We start from the raw sequence: 23,361 nt of genomic DNA on the forward strand, positions 1-23,361 counted from the left end.
AAGTCAGCAGACATTTGTTCTGTATGTTGGTGTCATCAGCACCTAGCGTGTGTCCTATTAGTCTTCTTTCTTATACTCTTCTTATACTTACACCTTCAGAAGTTCACCATCTCATCTGACTTTCACTCTTCACTTCCAGCAGAATATAAATGCGCTATGCTGTGTGCTATGACTATTTTTTCAGTGCACGTTGCATAATCTGCGCAATACACTACATCTTAAATTTAGGACTGTGAAGTAAATGCAGTGAACATGTGAAGTGCCATAGATATCCAAAGCTGGTTTATTGAATGAATATGGAAATTATGAGACAGTATGAAAAACACAAAAATTGGTATTCCATATTATTTAATTAGACACCACTAAAACATATGTGAAACAAGGCCAGGTTATAACCATATAAATGATCAAATTTCAAAAAGAATAACTTGCATACCTTATGTGAATCAAAACACCGTGGAACCTATTTTTACTCACATCAAACAAAACATTTCACTGAGGCATATCACATCACATCCTGTCAACCATAATGAAACCACTTCATCAAGAGCGTCATGGTTCACTGTCTGAATTGTGTCGGCCATTCACTGAAAGACTTCCAAAGGAATGGTAACGGAATTTCAATGTCCATCTTTTTATTGCTTACTCTGATGTACGGTGCTGTGGTCTGTGATGCCCTTCTCATTAGATCCACTCCTTCATTAAGACCTCCATAGAGATGTGACTGTAAAACACTAATAATTTCCTTGGTATTGTTGTTTACTTGCTGCATATTTAAAGCATTATAAGCCTCTTGAATATTCATCTTCATAAGGTCTTTGTACTCAGCCATGCGTCTCTTTGCTTTTTCTGTATGACGTTTTGAAGACTGGAGAGCCTCATTATAGATGGCATCAACTTGAGAAATCATTTCCATGTTTTCATCTTTTAGATTGGTGATGACAGTTTCGACTTTTGTAGCAAATACCTGGAAAATGTCCTTAACTGCCTCCCAAAACAAAATAAACCCCCTGCTCATGGAATATTTAAGCTGATTATACAATGATCTTGCAGCGGACATCACTTTATCGGTGATCTCATTTCCATTAACAACAACTTCGGTTCCAAGAATTTTGAACTCGATTTCCCTGATGTGCATAGAAACGGTCTCCAAGAGGCTGTCAATGGTTGTTGACACAGACTGATGAGATTTCTGTAACATTTTCAGAATGGAAACCTTCCTTTCAGATCCTGGCACTGTAAACTTTATTTCACTCAGAAACTGTGCAACTGCGTTTAGCAAAGTTTTCATCGTATCTTCGCAGAGTTTTATGTGTTGTTCAGCGCTTTGGACCAGCTGGTCCACCTGCATATTCATGGACATCCAGCTGTCAGAAACCTGCATGTACATATGTTTTCCTTGATCACCAAGTCTTTGGACCAAATTCTGCAACGTGTTAAAGGACGTGGGAACATTATGATAAGTTTTCTCTATGAAATTAGAAAGTGTGTTTTTTAATTTTACGCTGCCGTGGTTGAGATCAAAGCCAAAGTGGTATGTGTGATACTTGTTAATGAACTTGAGCAAGGCATCTGTCATAGCAGGAATCCTATCCTTGGTGCCCTCAATCACATCATGGAGGAAATCCCAATTCCATGTTGTCTGTACGACCAGTTTCTCTGAGTTTCTCAGAGTCGCTTTTGCAGCAAAGGCCTCCGTGTCCTTCTCAGGAGAAGACTAGAGTTAAGGGGAGAGAGAGAAAAAAATGACTGTTGAACTACACAGAGCATCTATTTGTAAATTTTTTTGCTGTCTACAACAACGTACTAGTAAAAGAGGTTCAAAGTATATTACCAGGTAGCGACTGAAGAGCTTTCCATAGAGCTGCGAAGGAGACCTCCGCTGGAAATGCAGTCCAAGGAAACCAGCTGATGGAGAAGACATGGATGCAGTAAGGCCATCTTTGCGGGATGAAACGCGGAAGTTCATGTCAACAAATGTTCGGCTTTTGACATCAACACTGAGAGTGTGACGAGACTCCCTTTAAAACAGAGAAAGTGCTGTTAGTAGAGAAATTTTTACATCAGATCAACCTATGAGCAAGAACTTACATATATTTATGTTAAAAAAAACTTACGTTGAATCAGCAGGGAGTGTTTGGCGCTTCATTCTGAAAGCAAAATGAGACGTATTTATGGTGGTAGGGTAACAATTTTAAGGGAATTATGTTTGCTTTTGTCTGTGACAACACTTTGCAGACTTCCTATCCAAAACAATTCAGTTAATGAGTTACATCTAGAAATACAAACTAATTGGAATTTGAAGTTCAAAACATGCGCTATATATACGTACCGAAGGTTTTGTGCCAAAACATGTTGCCAGTTGACATCTACATCACTGTGAATCAAGCTGCCACTCCCCTGTAGGTTGATTACGCCATTATCATATCCAATTTTTGCACCAGCTGAGGAAACGAAAAAAGAATAAAATGTTATACACATTACCCTGTATTATATGAAATACTTCACACAAATATGGTCTCACCGGAGAGGTCATATCCCAAGAAGGTCATGGTAGAAGTACACATGGAATTCAGTGAAGTTACAAGGTCAGAGTCCCTTTTCTCCAGACTGGCAGTCGTGGAAACATTATATATAGGGGAGGAAATGTTCAAAGAGGCACTGAGGGCACCAAAAGCTGGTATAAACACACTTGAAGGTAGATGTAAGACAGTTGCAGGGATTTCAATCTTTTGCTCTGGAATGACGATGGAAGGAAGTTCAAAGTTTGAAATCTGACTTGTGATTTCATTTAGGCTGATGGTATGCTCTCCAATGGTAAATGATTTTGGTAATTCGAAAGAATAGACTGTGATATCATATTGTGGCATCTTGAATGAAAGGAATGACATTTTGCCTTGTAGATACTCAGTGTTAATATTATAACTGGGCACTGACATTATTGGATATCCAGGCAACATAATTTCAAAGGGCTTGGTGGAGATTACCTTAGGGACGTTAAAGTTCTTAGGGTCAATTGTAAAGGGCTCCACATGCAAGGTGGTAAATGGAACATCAAAGCCAGGAACTGAGATTGCAGGGGGAAGGGTGATGTGATCTGGGACATCTGGGTTTTCAAATCCCATGTCTATGTTCCTTATGGAGTGTGGAATTTCTTTTATCCATGAAGGCACTGCAATAGTAATCTCAGGGATATTAAAAGTGACACCATTTTCAAGTAATGTAGATGGTATTGCGTAATCATATCCTTCCATGGTCTTTGTGTATATTATACTGGAAGAGATGTTAAGAAATTGTAAGTTGTTCATATTTGTGACCTGATTAAATTTGAGCACATCCCAGAGGGTCTTCTGATATACAGGAACCTTAACTGACTTCAGGAATGCCAGATGACCTTCCACTGATCCAGTCAAGTCTATGCGTACCTCAGATTCATCATTGGACATGAGTAAATCACAAGCATGGATTAGAGATGCCAACTGCTCCCTACCACTCCAAACAAAAGACTGCTTCCCTGAGCTGATGGCAAGGTTAATGTTCTGAGTAAGTCCAACATCGCCCAGATTGCTGAACTGACTGGCATCAATGTGCAGCATAGGCTTAAAGGTTGTTAAGGGGAAAAAATACAGGTCTCCTGTAAGGATGTGCTTTCCATTCGTGTTGAAAGATGCAAGGTCCACATTGTTGTTGCTTGTGTAATCAACTGTTAAAAACACACGTCGCAGGGAAACCTCAAGAGCCAAGTGGTTGTTCAAGTTAAACAGGAAGATGTTGTTGTTTGAGCTTCGTTTTTGTTTCTCCTCTTTGTCTATGTTTGAGTTTAAGGTAGTCGTGATAGTTGAACCTAGACCATCGGCATTAAGGGAGAAGATGGCTTCATTTTCTGCATCTCCAGCAAAATTATAACTGTCCATTATTGTTATGTCTGACTTCCCTTTGGTGAAAATCTCCAATGACACATAAGAAGAAGTTGCTTCCAGTTCCCAGTTCATATCCAGACTTCCTTTGCCTGCTGACTCGATCAGAGGAATATTAAATATATATTTAATTTTTTTCTTATCAGAAACATTTGGCTTGGTTTTGGTATTTCCTTTAAGTTCCTGATTCAGTTCTAGATTGAGGAATGGTAGATTGATTTTTGCAATATTGGCTACAGAGGCATCCATGCTCCTTTTGGTGAGACTAACAGCACATTCATGGCTTGCCTCCACACTGTCATGCTCCAGGGACACAGTCGTGGCCAGTTTTACTCCTCTCTTCCTTGTCAAACTGGTGGTGCCATCAATTTTTGCATTCAGAATGTCAAACACAGATGTTGAGGACGCGCCAAACCGAGCAACTATGTCAGACTGATTGTAAAGGCCTGCATTAGCGCTTAAGGTAATCAATGTGGATTTAAATGAGAAGTCACAAGTCATGTTACCCATAGCTGGGATCACAATATTGTTCTGAATGTCTGGTAGTGTGAAAGTGGGCAGCTGTATTTCACTTAAGGTTTCTGGAACATGGATGAGAGGTAACTTCAAAGATGGTAGTACAAGTGTGTAGGACGGCACAGAGAAACCCAGTGCTGGCACTTTGAAGCTTGGTGTACTGACCTCCTTAGGAACAAAGTAGCTAAAGGCAGGCATTTCAGCCCTGAAAGAAGAAACCTCTATCTTCAGTATTGGTATTTTGTATCCAGGGACTTTAAAGATTCGAGGAGGCAAGCTAGAGGTGTCCATTTTATGTTTGATATATTGTGCCTTTGCTTGATTGTACGAATCCTTTAGAAATGCAACCACTTTGTCCCTACATGCTTCAAACTGAGTCTGGAGGATGTTGGCATTGTCACTGATTGCAGTGTAGACTGGTTCAAGATATAATTCAAAGCTGTGTACATCAGGGTTTTTGTAGTATTGAAGCTCCAGGTTCATATTAAATGACTGCTGAGGAGTAGTAAGCAATGATTTGAATCCAGCATTTTCCCACAGAGAAAAATCTCTGACCTCACGTGTATTTACTTCAAAGAAAGGTATGGTTATCTCTGGAATTGAGAGAGGAACAGTCAAAAAGTCCAAATTAGCTTCTCCATTCGCTGTAGAGTGGAAGATGATGTTCATTTCATTGTTTTCTGCTGTGAGGTTATGAAGATACTTGTATTGATTGAATCTTGCCAAAGCGAACCAAGATGCATGCTGTATCACAGAGTTTAGTTTAACACCATAATCATGCTGGAGATCCACCTTACCAGTGAGTTTTAGGGGAAGGAATATCTTAGAGTTTACTTTATTCTTAACATCAAGAACCATCTCAAATGGATGGGTCATGAATTCCAATGAGTTGGACATGGATCCAATCAGACGTCCCGTGAATTCAGCATCATGAGAGGCTGTCAATGCAATTTTCAAGTCCCCAATGTGAGCTTCTCCATTCAAAACCAGAACACTCTTCTTGATAGATGGACATTCAGTTTCACATCTTGCTTCAACAGTAATATGGTTTAAGATCACGAATTCAGCAGTCAGCGTTTGCTTTGCTTTCAAGGCCTTGCAGTCTGTTTCACCTGCAAAAGTTAACTTTGCAGTGCTAAAATTGAGGTTGAATTCTACATTGCTCTTGTGTGTACCTTCATCAGAGTAGTCTTGAGTAGCCCATTTTCCATTGCCTTCCGTTTCAGCAGTCACACTAAGTATCCCAGATTCCATAGTGGCTGCTACTTTCTGTTTCATTGCTGCCTGATTTGAAGTTTCAATGGATGGGATGTCCAAGTTGTGGTTGTACGTTGTGTCTATTGCTGCAGAGATCCCATTCCTCAATGTAAGTGCCATATTATTGATCAGGTCTGCTGTGTACATTTGTGTTGTGGCCTTGGTAGTAGTCTTGGCAGAAGCCTCAGCAGAAGACCCAGTGAGCATCAGCGAGCCTTCATGATTAACGGAGAAGGCCATATGTGTTGCTTTCACTGTTTCTGTGAATTGTAACTTCTTCATTCTGGGAGCCTCCAGCTGAGCAGTTGCTTCGAAAGTGTATTCCAGAGGCTCAATGGGTGATTTGGCATGAGAAGTAATTGTGGCTGTAAACTGTGGATTTTTCATTGTCGTTGTGGAGTTTTCAATTTTACCTGTTGTTACAAGGGTGTACTGTGGGGAGTTCAGTTTAAATTCTCCATGCAGTTTGCCAAAAACTGGGATACAAATGTCACTGGGAACCCCAGGAAATTTGATCTCTGGAATTGGAAGCATTGTGATGTCAAAGTCTTTCAGATTTAATTTGGGGATGTTGATGACTGGAAATGTTATTTCTGAAAGGGTTATTTCAGGGAGGGTGAGATCTGGTAGTTCAAATAGGTAGAGAACTTTTAGGTCACCAAAGATGTCCTCTGGATCAGGTGTTTGAATCTCAAATACTTTGATGTCATCTATGATTGCAACTATCTTAGCTTTGATCTCTTCAAAGTCTATGGTAAAGGCAGGGATGGTGTATGAGTTCAGGATGGTAATTTCAGGGACTGAAATTCGAGCTGGGATGCTGATCTCCTGCAGTTTTTTCAGGTTGACTGTAAAAGCTGGAATGACAAGGTCAGTTAGTGGTACTGTAAAAGTGGGGACTCCAATCTCAGCTCTTTTCAGTCTGTCCAAAACTCCATTCACAGCTTGTTTCACATGGTTAGTGATTTCATTGTCCTTTGCCACTTTTGTGATCATCTCCATTAGCTGGTTAAACTGGACAGAAATATAAGCAATTATATTGCTATAGGATTCACTTGCTCTTTGTAGGTAAATATACAATTCATCTCTAATATCCATGTCAAGGATTCGTTGCCTCATGTCTTCAAGCATATCCTGTGCTTTGAGTTTGATGTCATTGTAGAAAGTGGTGTCAATCACATTTTTCAGTTTCGTCAGAGCATGAGCTACCTTTGTGTTTTTGAGTTCGTCCAAATATGTATAGATAGAACTTTGGATCTCTCTGAAAAACTCCCTTACAGCTTCAATTTTTTTCACTATGTCATATGTTTTGATCTGCTTATTGATATACTTTCTCAGTTCATCAATCTTCCTGTTAGTCTCATCAACAAATCCACTGTAGTCAAAGTCCTTCATTGAATTAAGTAATGAAGAAATCCTTTCATTAAGGTCGTCAATGCTTTTCTTAAAGTCAACTTCCCTAAGTTGGCTTGTCACACTGTACAGAAATTGCATTATTTTGTTGTGAACAAGTTCAAATTTGATAGATTTCAGAGCTTCTACTACTGACTGCACAGTCTCTTCAATTTTAAAATTCCTGATGAGAATCACTAATTGATCCATTAATTCTTTAAATGCATGATCAAGATCATATTTTAAAAGTAAATCTTTGAGGTAGGAATACACTGCGTTGAGTTTGTTGGCGATTTCATATTCATCAATCCAATTGACAATGACTTCATTAATAGATTCCATCACCCTTGTTATCTCTGCGGGGGGGATTTTGTATGATAGTTGCTCAACATACATAGCCCAATCAACTGAGAGAAGATAATCCTTTACATCCTGCAGAAACGCATTGATATCAATGTTTTCAATGAACTGTTTCATTTCAGACAATTTTTCCTTGATTGTCTCTAAGATTCCATATTTAGAATCAAGCTCTTGCAGGAATGCAGCACTGCTTTGCCTGAGCTTCTGTAAATCAATCTGCCTGATGATATCGTCTGTGACATCAAGTGCTTTAATGACTGACTGTTTAATTTTATATTTCTCATCAAAGGCCTGAAGTTGATTTCCAATATCCAAAATGAGATTTGCTATGAGATCAGCAAGATGTCCTGCTTTGACATACTCTTTGACTGTGAGTATGTGGTCTTGAACTTTGGTGATAATGTCCATTATTGTATTTTCCAAATCCCATCTCATTTTGTTCATTGCAAGCTCCAAGTCATCCATTGTTACAGCAAACTCACTGATCAAATAATCAAGTTTTGCTTTAACTTGATCGACTTTGTTCTCCAAGTCTATTTTTTGCATGATTTCATTCACCTGCACTGGTAGCCGATCCAGTTGGGCTCTGAAGTCAGTGATTAGCTGATTAATATCTAAACTGCGTATGAACTGTTGCAGCGATTCTAATGCTTGTACAATTGCATTTTTGAGTTGCTCAAAAGCAGCTGGAAAGCTCTCGATGAATGGAATCTCAATGATATGACAGTCACTGCTCTTGTCGTACTTCATGTAACCGGCCATACTCAATTCTTGTGTTTCTGGTGATCTTTTATATCTTCCAAAAATGTCTGTCATCATTACTCCTGAAAAGTCAATTCCAACCTTCTCAGGAGTATTGTATGTACTGATGTCCTGGTTATAAGCATGGTTGTTAAGTTTAGATTTTAGGTTCCAAGAAAGAGATTGGTCACTCGGAGTTAGGAGACCTTCACATTTGTTATCTAAATTAGTGGAAGACTCCCCACTTGCAAGCATATGTGTGGTTGATATCCGGCTGTCATGTGAGTATGCAAGAGCTAGGGGCTGAGCTTTAACAAGCAATTTGCTGTACAGCTGTCCAGTGTGCTTCCCCTGTAGATTAATTTCTCCATCACTGTTGACAAGAGCATCAACAGTGAGACTGAAAGGCAGTGCCATGGTGCGGACGCTGCTGTCAAAGCGTATAGGTTCAGAAATGATCTTTGCTTCACATTTTGATGCTGAAGAAAGCCCAGCAAACTCCAGTTCACAGTTGTGACTTAGCTGAGCGCCCATTACATTTCCAGATGTGCTACATTTCATGGTGCCAGCCATATTGTCATAGGTGAGTTCATAGGTATGTTTAATGTTGTGTTCTTCTCCATAAGCTCCCTTTATACTTCCGCTGAGATCCACCTTAACTGGCTCAAGCTTCATGTGGCCTTCATTGTTAGCAGTAAGATCATAAAACCTGAGGTCATTTGTCATATCAAGTGACATAAGAAATGGTTTCATATCAACCTTGGTGTCTTGCTTGTAGTAAACGTCTTCACAGATGAAGTTGTCTGCCTTGGAGCGAAGGTTGAGCGTCCAGAGAGTGAGGGTCAGTGTGTGGCTATTTTCTGTTTTCATCTGTTTCAGTGTGCCCTTTGTATTGCCAGTGAAGGTCAGAGCTCTTCTGTTCAGGACAATGTCCATGTTGCTTGTTGTGGCTGCATCATATGCATGGCTCTTGAGGTCACTGTGCAAAGAGGCCTCAGCAGATGTAACCTTTCCCTCAATATTTAGCTGCCCTCTGCCCTCTTCAGCCATCACTTTGGTTGTGGAGGACAAGGATGCTCCACCATTGTTTATAGCACCATTAAATATATTCTCCACTGTCATGGGGCTGCACTGAATGCTGTTAGTCCCACTTGTGGTCAGACCATTTCTTCCAACACGTACAGAAGCCTTATGCAATCCACGACCTGAGTCAGTGGTGAGGGAGCCCTCAGAGTTTACCTCGAGCCCATCTGAATCTAGGGATCCTGTGATTAGTGAGTAAGCCCTGTTTTTCTCATCTTCTGCCAGTGATTCAATTCTGAGAATGGTCATGTGGCTAGATAAACCAAGCTCAACTTGGTTATTTAGTGATTTACCTGCTGTTGCAGCAACAGCATTGCATTTTAGTGTCAGTTGGGCATCTTTATACCGGAGCTCTGCTACATGCTTCAGGATGTCCTTCTGGGCACTGGTTTTGGACATAATGTTCAACTCAGAGTTTGCATAAACTCCGTTGATCATGTTGTGAACTTGGATGAGTGGTGAGTCAAAGTGCAGGGTGGACTGTCCTCTTCCTTCTTGATCTTGTGGACGCAGATTATAGCTGTGAGTGTAGGAAGTATTAGTGTAGAATGGTCCTATTTTAAATAAGCCATCTACGGTCCCATCTCCTGAAACCTCATCTGAATCTAGAGTTGAGGCTGACTGAGCAGAATAGTAGAGAGAGGCTTGCAGCCCCACTGGACTAGAGGCTTCCATCTTGTAATTGGCTCTTGCATTTAATTTGTTTGTCACCCTCAATGTTTCCAAGACACTGAAGCTGGTGTCAATGAGGCTATGACTGAAGGAAGTATTGAGAAGATACTTGAGATTATCATCAGCTCTTCCTGACATCATCCCGGTCCCTTGAAACAGGCAGAAAGAAATATTAACATGACTAGTATTAGTAAAAGTTCAGGCAAATATGTATCTCTGAGCTATGACCACATGTTTTATACTGTTGCTGTCCTGTGTTAAAACAGCTTGCTGTAAATGTTTGTTTATCCTTTCAGGTAGAAGCTGACTTTCACGAAACAGCTAAAGTCTTCAAAATCTTAAAAGCTATGATAGTAATTATTGAAAGAATATTACAGGAACATATTCATTAATGATGTTTTAAGAAGATGTTTACCTTCAAGCTTGTATGACAGCAAGTTGAAAGGTGATTGAGCAATCGCTTTGTATTGTGCCACATATCTGGGGACATCACTGGTGTTGTTGCCCCCAGAGATGGAGCCTTCCCAACTGTAGAAGTTGCTGTTGATTTTTGTGGATACTTCAGCCAGACCAAGAAGGGGGACCGTGAAATCCAATGAAGGTGGTATCGTGAACGATGGTAGTGGATATTTTTTGGCTGGGATATATAAGCCTATTTCTGGGTAATCTATGACGGGCATAGACATGGATTTTGGGATGTTCAGTTCTTCTGACTTTTTTCCTCCAAGTGGAAGACGAAACGAAATAGCCATCTTATCCTTGTTGAACTGGTATCTGAGTAAACTGTCGCTGTTAGGGGAAAATGAAATGCATTAGACTGAATGTTGCAATAGAGTTTAAACAGATTTATATTTGAAAGTATTTTTACACTTACGACTGTAGAAACCATTTTTTAGGCAGAGCTGGCAAAGTGAGATCTGAGGTGCTCCTCTTACTCCGCAGGTTTGCAAGGTATGGGATGCGTGGTGTCAGTTTGTCCAACCAAATGTTACCTGCCTTCAGAGTGATATGAACAAAAATTACATGGCACTTTCCTTCAAAGCTCTGTACTTCGGCCAAAGCAGCATAGTACTAAATTTACCAAGAATGTATTAAGGATGGTTTAAATCAGCAGCTGGGCAAAGATCTGGAATCAGAATACACATGGTATACATACATGGTATACAAAAGATAACAACTACTCCAGATCTTCTCAGATGGTAAGTCCACTGCTTTCCAAAAGGTATCTGTATGGTGCATGGCTGTTGATTCCCAGTTTAATTTAATGACAATTATCCTATGCTACTGTCCACTGACAGAACTCCAAATCTGGTGCTACAAGTAAAAACAAAATATTAGTGTGGTACTCTGCATTTCATACTGGAGAGCAGACTGAGAATAAAGCCTCATGACATCTTAAATAGGTGACATGAAAACCGGCTGTAATGCAACTTAATCCGGTAAACACAAGTTAATTGTTTTGTGCTATATTAATTGTGGCTGGATGTTAAGAATAGCCACTCCAGCATTCCTGAGTATAGCATGCAAAAGCCTAAGGATGTGATGTTGTGGTTGTTTATCCATATCATGAAGCTCAAGGTGAATTGGCTGCTGCTAGCGTAACACACCAAATACTTTGACTGTTGGTACACAAGTTGCTTTGTGGGTTGTGTGCTAAAGGCAACACATTTTAGAAGGAAGACGAATGTAATAAAAAGAGGATCCAATTGTTCCTTCTTTTTTTTCCTTTTTTTTTTTAATTGTCTACTCAAGTATTAGGCTGAATAAGACCAGGTGGTCTGAAAACACAATCTCCCTGTTGAAGTTAATAGATGTTGTGTCAAATGTCAAAAACAGCTACCTCAATTAGTTTGGTGACAATGTGACGCAGTTTCATATCAGTCTTTGCCACTTTCTGGTCCAGGATATTGTCAATGAGCTGTTGGAGGTGCCTGTAATGATCCTCTGCATTTGGTATCATTTTCTGTATTTCTGTATTTGCATCAGATTTCAGTTCCACTTCAAACTTGTCATCATCTGTGAAGAGAATATCGTAATACACTAAATATTCAAAGGCTCAAATACATACATTTCGAAATTTGGCTTTTGCGTTGATGATATGAGTGACAGTTACCGTATTTAAGAGAAGCTTTTTGTTGGTATGATGTCCCAGGGAGGTGGATCAGCGTCTCCAAGTCCACAAGCATATCATCATCCTTCTTCAGGTTTGCAGTGACAGAAGCATCAGTTTTCAGGTAGGGAATGATCATCTGGAGTTGCAGCATGGCGTCTCTCATCTTGGTAAGTCTACATTTTAAAGAAGGGCATGTGGATTGATAAGACTGCCATCATTCTAATTTCCAGTGATGTTTCTCACCCAATCATTCTGAGATTATAAAATATAACTCTAGGCAGCACAGGTGAAAGTCCAGCCTTCTTTTTTAATAGAAAGGACTGAAGGTTTGTTTGTAGCTCTGAATACCTTGTGCGTCCAACAAGCGTCAGTTGTGGGATGTTCTTATTGGTGACATCAATGGTGATACCTTGTGTCTTCGTTCCATCAACATCAGTGTCAGTTACAGCCAGTTTGATGCCTGCTTCCACATCGTAGTCAGGAATGACAACATCAGCGGAGAATATGTTTCTATTGCGGTTGTATGTGAGAGATGCTGTGGCCTCTGATGAATCATCACCTAGCAATAGTAGGAAGCGAATTAGTCAGCGCTTATCTCCAAGAACATTTATCCGACTGAATGTCAGGCTGTAAAACAATGCAGTGACAAATATAGACCTGGCATACAGTCATTCTTTCTTGACCGTTATTGCTTGAGTACATACATGTACTGTGGCTGTAGTCACTGAATAACAGGGTGAGAGTACTAGTAGTAGTAGCTGTGTAATTGCAGACCATTGATTTAGTTCCTTGGGCTACTGGAATGGCGCATAAATATTTACATGCATACTCAAACAAATTATATTCAAGTATAATACCTTCTGCTTTCAGGGTTAGCTTCAGAGTTTCTACTTTATGACGACCTTTTTTACCCTCTCTGAGTGTTTTATCAATTATAGTGGCGGTGTACTCCGAAATTGTCCCAGTTGGCTGGATTTCCACCGCAAACCTGAGAACACAACAAAGGTTTAATTTAGTCTGGCTATGTTAATGTAATAAAATTCCAATTATTGCATTAGTGTATTGAAATATTAGCCAATGACAATAACTGTTTTACAAAGAGAAGTTATTTAATTGAATATAACTCAAATCACAAAGGCTGATTTTCTAATGTGGTGTCCTCTTGCCTGGTTTCTCCAGTCAGGGGGTAATATGGGGCCTCATCGGTGGAAGTAGCATTGGGGTAACACACTATTGTGCAGACTCTCAGGCCTCTAAATAGGGGCTGGCAGTCAGCTGACTCTGTCTGGTCCTCCATCAGGGATGGAATTGTTTTTGTCTGACCAGACGAAACTGACAGTAGCTTATTGCTATATATCAGAAAGAAAGACAACAATGGTGAGAGAACACAACATGGCACAGGCAGCCACTGAAAGTTGGCATTAGTTGACAATGGTGTCACTCACCTAATGCTGAGCAACTGAGTGTTTGACTTAGGCGCAGGAATTGACAGTCTAATCTGGTTGCTGTTCATGGTGACCTTAGCCTTAAGGGAACTCTCATGGTACATATTGGTGTGCATCTCAGTCCCTGCATCCATGTAGTCTGGAATATGCACACCCATTTGGGTGATGAATTCCAGCCCAACTGAAGGCATGAAGGACAAGTCAGTCTGCAGGGAGAAAGACACCACAGAATAGCTGTGATTGGAAATTCACAGAGGACCTACATTTAAGTAATACTTTTATTTTACTTACGGTAAAGCTCTTCATCTGCTAGAATAAAGAGAAGATTGCTCACCATTGCTGAATAAGTCAAACCCCCTTTGGCACCAGCTGCAAACACACCAGCCAGTGAGAATTTCAGAGGGAAGCCAGAGGTAGTGGGAAGAGAGAATGCATTCTCCATGAAGATGTAGTGGGCAAATAATTCATTTTCAGTGCTGGATGTCAATGCAAAAAAGGCCTTTTGGGAAAGAACAACAAAACAAAAAACAAGTTATATGAAATAATCTCTCTCAGTGGAGTTGGAAATGCTTAAAACCATAACTAGGTTATCAGAGTCTACTTATTGCCATAAGAGTTTTTTTGTAAATAGATATATAAGGAGGACATATGATACAAAGGATTGCAAGACACAACCTTAATATTGACTTTATAACTCTACAGTTTGATCTTACAGCCAAGTCAGTCTAGTTTTCCCAGTCTCTGGCAGTATCAGCCTACTCATCACTTTGAGAGATAAAGATTCCACCACCTTCAGCATCAAGTAGCAAATGTTAGCTGAAGACTGTCAAATCTATGGATAATTGGATTTGATGTTTGTTGGGGTTAATTTATTAATCTCAGCTAAAAGTAGAAATGTTTATATGATATGCATTTTAGATTCTTAAAGAAATGCACCCTGGGAATCTGTTATTTGTATTACAAAGTTCATGTCAGAAAAAAAACATATCTGACCTTGGCAGGCAGTAACCTGAGGAAAACATGTTGATACATCAACAGAGTCTCAACCATTTTTCTCATTTCAGTGGTCTTCAAGTATCCGATCTCATTTCCCAGAAGCCGAAGATAGGCGGTGGCTTCAGGGCTTGGAGAGAAACGCAGCTCATTCACGAGCTTCTGGAAACTGTCTGCGATACCTTTCAGATGATCTTGTGGGACCTGAAATGATATCAACATTGAATGTTTTAGACTGTAGCCAAGCACCTGCAATGAAGTTGCCATTTAATTTTGTTGCAAATGAGTGAAAGGTTTATTCCTAATAAACACAATACATGTTAGATGTGTATAAAATAATATTACCTGTCTTTTCATTCTGTCCTGGTGAGGTGAAATTCTGTTCAAAACCTGTCTGAGCATCTGGCCTGTGTCTCCTGCCAAGTATATTAATCTAGAGATAGATTCAGGGAGGAAACCCCTCTCCCCAAAGAGAGCATCAATTGTTGGTTCAAATCCTGTCCCTTCAACACCAACCTTGGGGGAAATGGGGGGGGGGGTAAAATGTTTAAAACTCTTTAAAAATCTAATTGGTATGTATTTGCAATGTATTAAAAAATATAAAATTGTACCTCAAATATGTCATAGTTGTAGTCAAACACTCTTAGAGTGGTCTCCAGCATCACCTCCTTTGGTAATGTGTCTTTTCCATCGAAGATTATGTTACTTTGTATGGAACCCAAGGAGGAGTCTAGTTTGTAGCTGCGTGACATGCTGTCAAAGACCTTGTTTGTGGGTGACAGCTGGTCATTCAGGGTCAGCTCAATGTACTCCTTTAGTCTGTAGAGGTAGAATACATAGTGAGATAACGCAACGTCAAGAAACACATTTCTATTTCCCTTTCAAATCAAATGTGGCCTGCAGGTAAAAGGTTCCTGCACCCTCCTGTTCCATTTCTTCCTCGTAATGTTTTCCAGATGTTTCCAGTGCTGTTTTTACTTTTGAATCTGCATTAACTGGTTTTTGGCCTCTTAGGAGCAGAAGAAACCCACAACACTAATATAACTTATAAATTGCAATTGTACACAGAAACATAGCAACATCAGCAGTCAGTTCTCTAGCCTCCAAACGAATAGCTAATGTTCAGTGAACTTTATGCTCCATTCTGGTCTTATCCACTTTATATATAAATATACAGACTAGGCAAGGCCAGCAAGGCTTTGTCTGACTGTTATTTGGCATTAGGTGGGTACTATTCAGCATTTTCTATTTTCTATTATTTTAATCACAAATTAGACACTTGACTATGCTATGAAGCAAAAAATGAAGCATTAAATAAAATAAATCCTTATTGTGCATAGGACAGTGTTCATTCTCATTTATTGTACCCATTATATTATGCTAATGCTGGCTGATTACTCACTGCTGCATTTGCGGCTCGGCCGAGTTGCGGATGTTGTTCAGGTATGAGACCACAAAGCTCTTGAGTTGCTTGTCCCTCTCATTCTCCAAATTGTTAAGAATGTCCCTAACTAGGGCTTGGTCCGGGTTCTTCATCAGAATCAGATAGGCTGCTAAACGCTTTTCAACAGGGCTCTGGGTGTCCCGGTACACCTCCATGAGAACAGTTCTGACCTGTGGTAGACCAAATGATAAGTGATGAGATGTCTTGTAATAAGAGCAAATTATAAGAAATGTGTGATGTTACTGTACCTCATTGTTAATATCCATCATCCTAAATGCCTGTATAGCTGCCTTTTGATTTGACAACGGAATGTTTGTTTTCTTGGCACACCGCAAAATAGAGGAAATCAGGCTGGGCCTGGCAACTTGCATGGCTTGACCCATGACACCAACAACCTGGGTATGAGGGGAAAAAATAATTAATTTGGGGCACTGAAACCCTGAGAGAATCCCAAACTATGTGACGGGCTTGTGTGAGTATCAGTACCCTCAATACAAGGAAGGACAACTCATCAGGGTTAGCAGTGTCAAAATCCAAGATTTCTCCTGAGCAGTCATTTAAGAGGGTCTCCATGAACTTTGCCACATCTGTGACCACTGGAGTAATCTCTCCTTTGTGGAACCTGTGGTCAAGATACAGAGAAGGTGTAATCAGGCACTATGGTTTGTACAGTGTGTAAAAAAGTGTCTTCCTCTAGTGGTTAACGTTAGACCATAGCAGAGCATATAAGACACAGCTCACAGTATATCACTGCATACAGATGTTCATAAATCAGGCACTTACTTCTTGACTGTGTTGGCCAAAGCATACATGATTGCCTTGCTCTGTTTATACTGAGCCATGCTGAGCATATCTCGGACGCGTGCAGCATCAGGGTTAGACTGTAGGCTCAGCCCGTAAACAAGAGCGTCCACCTCTAGTGATACTCCATCAATGGTCCTAATTATTTGAAGGATGGCGCTGGTGCACTCAGGGGTTCCGCACTGGAACAGGGCCTGCCAGGTGAGCCAGCCTGATACTTCTGACATTTCAGTGACCGTCTGGCTCAGGGTCTCGTTCCTCAGGGCTCGCATGCTGGACACTAACTTATGAAAAAGGCTGGTCCTCTTCTGACCCTGGTCTGTGGTTGCCAAAGCTGCAAGTTCCCGCAATGTACTCAGAACAGCATCCTTTGTCTGGACTGGAGCTTTGTCGTCGGGGTCTTCAAAGTGGAGTGGCTTTCTCTGCCCGATGTTCACATCTGCATTTATGCACATTTGATATGAGTTTATAATTTCCCAGGTGAAACAAGGTTCAAGTCCAGAGCACCAGTTGTGAACTTAAGAACTAAACCTATTCATGACAGGTACTTTAGAAATGCTTGAAATGAACACTCACCAAATACTCTGTTGCGAATCCTTTTGGCGCTTTGAAACCTGAGATCCTGGGTTACCACTGATGATATCCCATTGTCCCTGCAAGACACATGAGCAAAGGATGCATAAGAAATGACAAAGCACTACTTAGACATAAATTTGCACTTCCACTTATTTTCTTATTTCCACTTATTACTCACTTATTTGAGAAGGGCACGTAAATGTGTTTTTCCTTGCATTGGCCCATATTGATGTACTTTCCCTCGTCATCAAACTCGTAGTAGCAGTTTTGGGTGCTTGTAATCAGCTTAGACATGGGGCTGTGCTGGAGTCCAGAGTTAATGTTGACACTTTTAATTCAGTGGAACAGTTCAACATGCACTCAATGCACCAAGTGTCAGATATATTAAATAGACAATATTATTAAATATTAGACACAGGCGTAGGGCACTAATTTGCTCAGTATAACAGTTCTTGAACAGTTAGAATGATATACAAATATACTGTACATGCTTGAAACAAATTGCACCTTAAGGTGGTATGGCTGTGAACCACTAAGACTTAAGGCAGAGTTGTGTGTACCTCCAAACAAATGGAAATGGGTTTATGAGAAAGACAGGAGGGGCGGCCAATAATTCAAGATGTACTCTCAATGAATGACTCTATTGCAGCTGTTGCAGAAATAGTTTGGCTGATGGATCTCAAACTACACCACAGTGCTCACCAGTTTTTGCAGCAGGGCCAGGGGGCTGTTGGCGAGTTCCCTGCTGTAGAACTGGTCGCACTCAGACAGATCTCTGGACAGTGACACAGTCATATCTGTGGGCAATTCTCTTAATCTGTAGGATGTTGGACACTTGCCGTGCACTGTGCTCTGAAAGAGAATTAAAACCATTAAGCTGATGAATAATAGCTTGAAAGAACTTTCATGTTTATATCTGAACTGTAAACTCATTTTGCTGCTTCAAGAACCCAGTTTTGTGAGAGATCTTTACATTTACATTCAAAATAAAGCATCTTCATTGTTACGCTACTTCCGCTGCATTTTTGGAGAAGCCAGTTTAGGTTGTGAAGAAATACAAACCATGACATTTCTCTGTTTGTCATCCATGAACGGCAACATGAGAGCAGAAATGATTCCTCTCTTAATGTTGAGGATGTTGACAGGCTCATCTGTCTCAGGGTAAAGTTGGAAATTGGTGAGTTCCTCTACAGTAAACTTCAAAGGATTCCTAGATGGAGAAAAAAAAACCAAACCATTTATATATATATATTTATATATATTTTAGTCAACTTGATCAGTCATTTAATTCAGCATTAGCCTACGCTGCCGTTATACCAGAAGGCCTTGTGTTCGGTTCCGGTAACAGAAGTGTGAAATGGTTCTGTTTCTGGACTGACCAGTTCTGCTTCAGCAAGTCATCACTCCAAATATGTATTGCTATGTTAGTCCACTAAATGTTTCATCATTAAATGGAAGCTGCCTTTCTGCTCTTGAACTTTAATATCACTTTTCACTGTGCACAATTAAATAATAATAATTTCTATGACTCTTATTTCTAAATGAGCATTATTGAGGAATATCACTGGAGTAAAAAAATAAATAATTTGCAGTTTCATATGCAGCATCATATCTTGGCCAGGTGCATTGTCTTCCTGGAGTCTCTGCTGGTTGCTTGGGAAGCACACAGAGGCGACATGATTCTAGGTTAGTTCTGTGGGTTTCACTGCCTTCGGACAGGGTAAGGCAGACTTTCCCCATATTGATTCCTGTCTGTATGCTAAGCAAACTGCCTGACAGATATTGGTTTATTTAGCTACAGACATGCCAAACAGCTGCTTGTTTAAAAATCTGTAAAATACAACATTTTAATTTGCTTACAGATGTGTCTGACCACCTAAAGATTGTGACGATTCTAACTCACCTCATTTTCACATTGTCATTTGAGTGTTATTATGAAGACTGAGATTTTAGAAGCTCTAAAGATAATATACTGGTAAGTCTAATCTACTTTGATAGTTTGCTCCTGACAGTGATTACTTTAAAATGCTTCATACTCCTGTATGTTTTTCAGAGAAGGATTGTTATGCACTGACTTTTCCATGGCAGCCTTGAAGGCCTCAGAGCCCAGGGCCTGCGTGTAGACTGGCTGGCCTTTAGGATCCATGCCGGACACCTCACTGAGAGCACAGTCCCTGGTGTGCATGATGAACTTGCACATCAGGGGGACTTCGATCTCTACCTATAGATACGTGACAGCAGACACATAGTCAGTGGACAACCAGTGAAAGAGGTCAGAACATTCCTTTATTAAGTATACTCACAACGTGGAACATACCTGACAGGTGACTTTAGGGCCGTTTCTCAGGTCATCAGTTCCAACCACACCATTTTGGCTCTCTGTGGTGTACTTGTACACATATTTCTTGTTGGCCTTTAATGTGGACGCCACTGCAGTAAGTTAAAGGTTAAAGGGGTCACATGGTTATATTGAATAACTGATATCTTTGTTCATGTATCTACAGAGCTCCAGGTGCTGATCATAATATTCCAAACCAAAACTGCATATATATATATATATATATATATATATATTGTCCATTTCCTCCTACATCATAAGTTCACAGTTACATTTCCACATAATTCCTCCAAACCCAGAGGCAGTGTCATGGAACAAGAGTCCATGAGCCCCTGCCCCTATCTCCAGAAATAGGTCATGTTTAGCAGCAAACCATTGATCTGTTAGCAGTTCAATGTGTCTGTTTGCAACTACATGCCACAAACCCCTCTTCTATCTCCCCTATGCACATACTACACACTGCTTTTTCTAGTTACTCTAGAGGGAGTGTGAAAGTCCAGTTTTTGAGATGATCAATACCATTTCATTGCTCCTTTGTTAACAAAAGCGAGGAGAATAATTACAAAAACATCCCAAATACAATCTTCAGAAGAGGAGACTGAACAGACAATTAATTTTATGGGAATGCAGTTGATTGACTTTGTGGGTTTCATTGACTTACGCAGACATGTGGAGGTTTGTTCATTATCATCATTGCTATCCTCTGAAAAAAAAGAAGGTGGAAATCATATAAATAAACATAAGGTTAATGGACAATAAATATTAATATAGAACAATTCCAAAGTATTAAGGCAGTGTGCAGAAAAAAAAAGATTATTTATTTTGTGAAGGCATGGGCAAGATTATAGTTTGGGTTATATTTATGTCACTTTAAAGTATCAGCTGTGGGAAGAAAAACTATACAGAAATTATACAGAAAATATTTTACTAACTTCGCCACTAAACATTGGCTGTATTCATTGTTGCTGAATTCACTGTTGATGAGTGGGTAACATTGACAGTATACAGCATATTGGATGTGTATCAGAAATATCTTAATATGGTTACACTGGAGCTTAAAACAAACACAAGAACACGGTTTCTAAACCAGTGTAAAGATAATGTTAAACATATGTAGCTCTGTAAGAGACAGGGCATACAAGAGGCCTTTATACGGTACCAACCCCACTATTTATTTTTCCTTACAAATGCTACCAAAACTTTGCACAAATCGTTTTCTTTAAGGAATTACTCTGAATCAAAATGGATTCCCACTTACGAGCCAACGTGTAGCTGCTCAGCAGCAGTAACAGACACAGCTTGTTGTAACCCATGATGGGCTAAAGAGAAGGATTTCCTCTCTGTTCTTCAGCCCTCTCAGTCTTTTTTTCAGCTCAGACCTTTTATAAAGTCCCTCTTCTCTGTCCTACTGAACGGCAGCGACATCTGATGCATCAAAGGTGGGGAGGATCTTTCAAAGTTCAACCTCTGACTTGTACCGAAGGTCATTGTTGGGTAAGTAAGCAGTTTCAAGGTGCGAATCTCTATTTATCTCAGACAAATACTGGAATTTTTAATCGTATTCATCAACGTGTAGAATAAATAATAACTCCTGGAATATTAGAATCACTGTGGATATTGAGATGCTTCTGATGAATCATTGATCTACTATATCAAAATCCATGAGCATCAGTAATGTTTCTGTCATATAATGTCAACATGAGCACACAGAGTCAATATCCCAGCTCCTCCGATGGGTAGAAATTAGCCTAATTGACAGCGGTATGATTTAAAACATCATACCACTGCCAGTTATTGTGTCTAATACACTCAAACATTTATTTTACCATAATAACAAATGATCTTTGTACAGGTGTACAAAATATTAAGTTAAATTATTTAGTGATAATTCTTATCAAACATACTATAGAGAATTGCTGGATGCTACAGTTGCAGGCTGTTATGCATGAACACACAAACTACAGGAAGAATCTGGAACGTGTTTCAGTTTGCAAAAAGTATAGAAAATTTAAAGGAAATGGCGGCGATAGGCATTCAGCACAGATGATTCGAAAGGGTTACAGGTATTTCGTGGTAGCAGCTCAAGCATCATCAGAGAGGGACAAAGAGTTGAGAATGTTCAGAGGCAGCAAGAGGTGAGAGAGGGTGTGGGGTTAGGAGCTTTCATAAGGTTTGCCCATTCCTTGTCTTCCATAACTATCAAAGGCTAATAACCAAAATGCACCACATGAACCAAACATTTAGGATTTTGTACTCAACAAGGCCATGCAAAATGGATCAAGTTGTGATCACACTGGATGTGTGATACTCTGGATTTGGCATGACTTTTTAGATAAGTTATTAGTTTCAGATTGAACATCCCTGCCGCAGAAATCATCATGCTCATGTTACGTCTGTGTTAAGCTGCTGGCCCTGTCAGTTCCTGGAGTGATTCAACAGGTTCTTATTGTTTTTCTAGATATTTTCAAATGCAAAGAGAGCTGAGTTGTAATTTGTCGCAGCTTTATGTCTTATTTATGTGGGTCACTGTGATGGCAGACTAAATAGGTTACAAAGTGCTCCATGGTGAATGTGGGGTAGCTGAAAGTACATATGGATTAAACAGATAAGCAGATAGGCATAAGGCTAAAGTACAGTACGGTATAGTGCCCTTTGTTATACACTACTTTCATCAGAATGACTTATTTAGTTTTATAGTAGAGACCTTGTTAGCATATACATACACTCACAAGATCTATCCATCCATTTATTTTGACATTTTCATTTATATTTATATTTCCTTACATATTTGTATGTTTTTATTAATTTCTTAAAGTAACACTTTTCTTAATAGCACACTATTGTATTGCTTAGATATCAGTTACAAAGTGTCACAGAAAGGTTGCAGTCACATAGAAGTCTAGAAGGCTTAACTGGAATGAACACGATGGACTTGATACGCTAAGCAAAATGCTGAGCAAAGAGACTTTTAAAGATATTATGGCAAGTTGACATACAAACACTGCAAACACTGCTTCAATCTAAATCCAAAGTTAAAGTCATGTGAGAGCTGTCTCGGCGATATGATCTCATCAATAAACCAAATCCCCTGCAAGCCAACCCAAACACTCACAATCACAGTCACAGTAGCATTGCTTGTGAGGCTTGGCACGTCTGATGCAGTCACAACGACCTGATCTCACTGTTTATGTGAACATCTGTCTGAGAAATATTTTTACCAGGGCCTTTTCCACCATTACTATTTTTTTCTTGGTCATTCACAAAAATGTTTGCTTGTCTCTCTTTTTTCTCCTTAGGAGGGAATGGTGTGTACAAGTCAATAGGCTGAAATTAAAGCATTCTTAGCATTCTCTTCATTAAATCTGCAAAAGTAGATTTCAACTATTCTCTGGCAGCGAAGTTTGAAGGGCAGCCTGTCACAGCACACGCAGTCTGTATCAGAACAGTCAGTACCTTAAAACTGCTCACACAGGCTTGTGTGATGTCTTTTTAAAGTCATATTAGGAGCACAAAGTACAAGACTGAGTGACTAATTTAAAATGTTTAGTTTGCACTTTTTAACTGCCACACTCAAACTGGCACATCATGAGAAGAGTACTACTACACGCTTTACAAACACACACACCGGGATTCTCATGTTTACTTTAGTTGTACATTAAAAGAACTGGACGTTAACACAGGTAAATAAAGAGGCAGCTCAGGAGCCAAATGTC

The 23,361-nt window shown here is 39.8% G+C and overlaps 1 protein-coding gene across 1 annotated transcript; it reads right to left on the reverse strand.

Moving 5' to 3' along the window:
* Nucleotides 1-73: 73 nt before the first annotated feature.
* Nucleotides 74-20,961, reverse strand: apoba (apolipoprotein Ba; the record flags this gene model as incomplete). The annotated part of the gene is made up of 29 exons (XM_084568968.1): nucleotides 74-1,717; nucleotides 1,835-2,021; nucleotides 2,118-2,150; nucleotides 2,333-2,444; nucleotides 2,525-10,087; nucleotides 10,354-10,727; nucleotides 10,813-10,934; nucleotides 11,779-11,954; nucleotides 12,052-12,224; nucleotides 12,400-12,610; nucleotides 12,909-13,039; nucleotides 13,218-13,400; nucleotides 13,497-13,702; nucleotides 13,831-13,995; nucleotides 14,490-14,693; nucleotides 14,835-15,005; nucleotides 15,101-15,308; nucleotides 15,892-16,103; nucleotides 16,182-16,328; nucleotides 16,420-16,555; nucleotides 16,717-17,173; nucleotides 17,311-17,387; nucleotides 17,489-17,613; nucleotides 18,013-18,162; nucleotides 18,373-18,520; nucleotides 19,386-19,531; nucleotides 19,628-19,740; nucleotides 20,310-20,351; nucleotides 20,907-20,961. 29 exons carry the CDS (start codon nucleotides 20,959-20,961, stop codon nucleotides 560-562), a joined length of 13,185 nt encoding a protein of 4,394 aa, XP_084425094.1. The 3' UTR covers nucleotides 74-559.
* Nucleotides 20,962-23,361: the final 2,400 nt, after the last annotated feature.

The sequence above is a fragment of the Chelon labrosus genome (genome assembly GCF_963514085.1).
Source record: "Chelon labrosus genome assembly, chromosome: 20".
In the NCBI taxonomy this organism is placed as follows: domain Eukaryota; kingdom Metazoa; phylum Chordata; class Actinopteri; order Mugiliformes; family Mugilidae; genus Chelon; species Chelon labrosus.